This window comes from Arachis duranensis, unplaced genomic scaffold (assembly GCF_000817695.3).
Source record: "Arachis duranensis cultivar V14167 unplaced genomic scaffold, aradu.V14167.gnm2.J7QH unplaced_Scaffold_139413, whole genome shotgun sequence".
Classification (NCBI taxonomy): domain Eukaryota; kingdom Viridiplantae; phylum Streptophyta; class Magnoliopsida; order Fabales; family Fabaceae; genus Arachis; species Arachis duranensis.
Genome location: NW_026264029.1, coordinates 4,482 through 7,604, shown reverse-complemented (window position 1 = coordinate 7,604; position 3,123 = coordinate 4,482). Strand labels below are relative to the sequence as shown.

General features: G+C 44.8%; 1 protein-coding gene across 1 annotated transcript; it reads left to right on the top strand.

Moving 5' to 3' along the window:
• Window positions 1-5: 5 nt before the first annotated feature.
• Window positions 6-1,244, top strand: LOC107472512 (uncharacterized). Its single transcript, XM_016092036.1, has one exon. It carries the CDS (start codon window positions 6-8, stop codon window positions 1,242-1,244), a length of 1,239 nt encoding a protein of 412 aa, XP_015947522.1.
• The last annotated feature ends 1,879 nt before the right edge of the window (window positions 1,245-3,123 follow it).

The following is a 3,123-nucleotide window of genomic DNA, read 5'->3' as shown; positions in this document are numbered from 1 at the left end:
CCCAGATGGCTGAACTTCAAGCAGAGGTCAAAAGACTGGCCGAGCTGTCAGCACAAAATAATACCAACAAGCGGGATGAAGGCAATCCCAAGAGCTCATCCCAAGTCGTGACTGACCTATTAATCACCAACCCCCCGAAGGAGAGATTAACCCTGGATAACCCATTTTCCGAGGAGATTACCAATTACCAAATGCCAAAACATTTTACACTACCTTCCTCACTCGAGCCATATAAGGGGATTGGTGACCCCCAGGCTCACATTAAGAAATTTCAGTCTATGATGTTCTTTAATGGACCTAAAAATGAACCTATCCTTTGCAGGGCTTTTCCGACCTACCTCGACGGCGCGGCCCTCCTTTGGTTCTCAAAACTACCTGAAGGATCAATCTCTTCCTTCGAGGAATTGGCAAGATCCTTCATAGACTACTTTGCTGCTGCCCGCATTTATGTGCACGGATCAGATTATCTCGGCACCATCCGCCAAGGTCCCCAAGAAAGCTTGAAGGATTATTTAACCAGATTCGCTGACGCAACAATGGAGATACCCGATCTAGATCTTGCTGTCCATCTCCACGCCATAAAAGCCGGCCTCAAACCGGGAAAATTCAGAGAAACAATTGCCGTCACAAAACCGAAAACCCTGGAGGAATTCTGGGAAAGGGCCGCAGGGCAGATGGAAATTGAAGAACTCCGAGAGGCCGAGAAAGTAGACAGAAGGCAACCACGAAAGGAAGAAAGCCGAACAATCAAATCAGGGGACAACAGAGACACCAGAAAAACGTTTAAGCTTACACCAAAGTTTGACAACTACACCAGGTTCAACACCAAGAGAGAGAGGATCATCAAGGAAATACTCAACGCCAAAATCATCAAACCCTCTGTTAGGGCCGGAAGCTACCAAGACCAACGGTTCATGGACAGGACCAAGCATTGCGCCTTCCATCAGAAATATGGTCATACCACCGACGAGTGCATCATAGCCAAAGACTTGCTGGAAAGATTAGCCCGACAAGGACTCCTAGACAAATACATCAAAGGTACAAGGCACAAAGGAGCAAAAACAAATCCAGATGAGCAACAAACTCCAAGGAACAAAGAAACCGACAAATGGCCGAGCAACAACCCCCAAAGGAATCATCAATTGCATATCAGGAGGATTCGCATGTGGTGGAGAAACAGCCTCGGCACGAAAAAGAAGCTACCACACTATGCTAGCAATCGAAGGAACAACGCCACACTATAATAAAGAAGTTGACGACCTCGAAATCACTTTTAACCAATCAGATATATGCTCGGCCACACCAAATGCAGACGACCCTGTGGTGATTTCCATCCAAACAGGAGAGTTACTGGTAAGAAAGGTCCTTCTGGACCCAGGTAGTAGTGCAGACGTTCTCTTTTATTCTACATTTTTAAAAATGAACCTATCTGAAAAACTAATACAACCCTCATCCGGAGAATTCGTGGGGTTCTCCGGAGAAAGGGTGCCGATAAAAGGGCATATATGGCTAAAAACGACAATAGGTGAAAATCCATTATCCAGAACCTTTGATATACAATACCTGATAGTGGACTGCATTAGTCCCTACAATATTATTCTCGGGAGACCTGCTCTGAACACGTTCAGAGCGGTGATATCAACCTTTCATCTATGTGTTAAGTTTCAGGCACACGACGGCAGAATAGCAACAATCCACTCAGACCGTCAACAAGCTCGGCAATGTTACAACTCTAGCCTAAAAAGGTCAGACACGAGACAGAAGCAACACGAGGTCAAAGCAGTACAAACTAGGAAGGAAGTCCTATCCCTAGCCGAGCTTGACCCCCGAGGAGACACACAAGAAAGAGCTCAACCAACGGATGAACTTCAGAAAATCCAACTGACATAAAAACCAGAACAGGTAACGTACATTGGTCAAGCGCTACAAGAACAAGAAAGGTCGGATCTCGTAAATTTACTACGAGCCAACTCTGACCTATTCGCCTGGACCCCGGCGGACATGCCTGGAATAAGTCTAGACGTCATTTCTCACAAAATCGCCACCAACCCAACAAGCCGACCTATAGCTCAGAAGAAAAGAAACCTAGGAGCAGAAAAATCCAAAGCAGCCCTAGAAGAGACGAGTAAACTCCTCCAAGCCAACTTCATCAGAGAAATTCGCTTCACCACATGGCTCTCAAACGTGGTAATGGTAAGAAAGAGCTCAGGTAAATGGCGCATGTGCGTCGATTTTACAGATTTAAATAAAGCATGCCCTAAAGATGCCTATCCCTTACCTTGCATTGATAAGCTTGTAGACAACGCATCAGGTTTCAAAAGCTTAAGCTTTATGGATGCATACTCTGGGTATAATCAAATACTCATGCATCCTGAAGACCAAAGCAAGACAGCATTCATAACGGAACATGGAAACTTTTGTTATCGAGTAATGCCTTTTGGCTTAAAGAATGCAGGTGCAACCTATCAACGCTTGATGGACAAGGTCTTCCATCACCAAATAGGGCGCAACATGGAAATCTATGTAGACGACATGGTCGCCAAGACCATAAAAGAAAAATCACATTGTGAAGATCTCAGTGAGATATTCAGACAAATCCGAGCATATAATATGAGACTGAACCCGGAAAAGTGTGCTTTTGGAGTAAAAGGAGGAAAGTTCCTCGGATTCATGCTCACCTCACGAGGAATCGAGGCAAACCCCGAAAAGTGTTTGGCAATACTCAATATGACGAGCCCTAAAACAATAAAAGAAGTGCAACAGTTGGCAGGAAGGATAGCGGCGTTATCTCGGTTCATACCCGCGGCATCAAATCGAGCATATCACCTTTTCCAAACAATATCGAAGAAAAAAATTCCACTGGACAGAAGAGGGCGAGAAGGCTTTTTCCGAGCTCAAAGCGATCCTATCAACACCACCAGTGCTACAAAGGCCAGAAATCGGTAAACCTTTATATTTATATTTATCTGTTTCAAATTATTCTATAAGTTCGGCCCTTGTGATCGAAACAGGGAAAATACAACGGCCAGTATACTTCGTCAGCAGAGTCATGCAACCGACAGAGCAACGATATCCGAAGATAGAACAACTCGCCTTGGCACTAATAATCACAGCTAGAAGATT

What these genes read in the sequence shown, in the direction of transcription:
- LOC107472512 (XM_016092036.1), top strand. Translation starts at nt 6, where the DNA reads ATGGCTGAACTTCAAGCAGAGGTCAAAAGACTGGCCGAGCTGTCAGCA.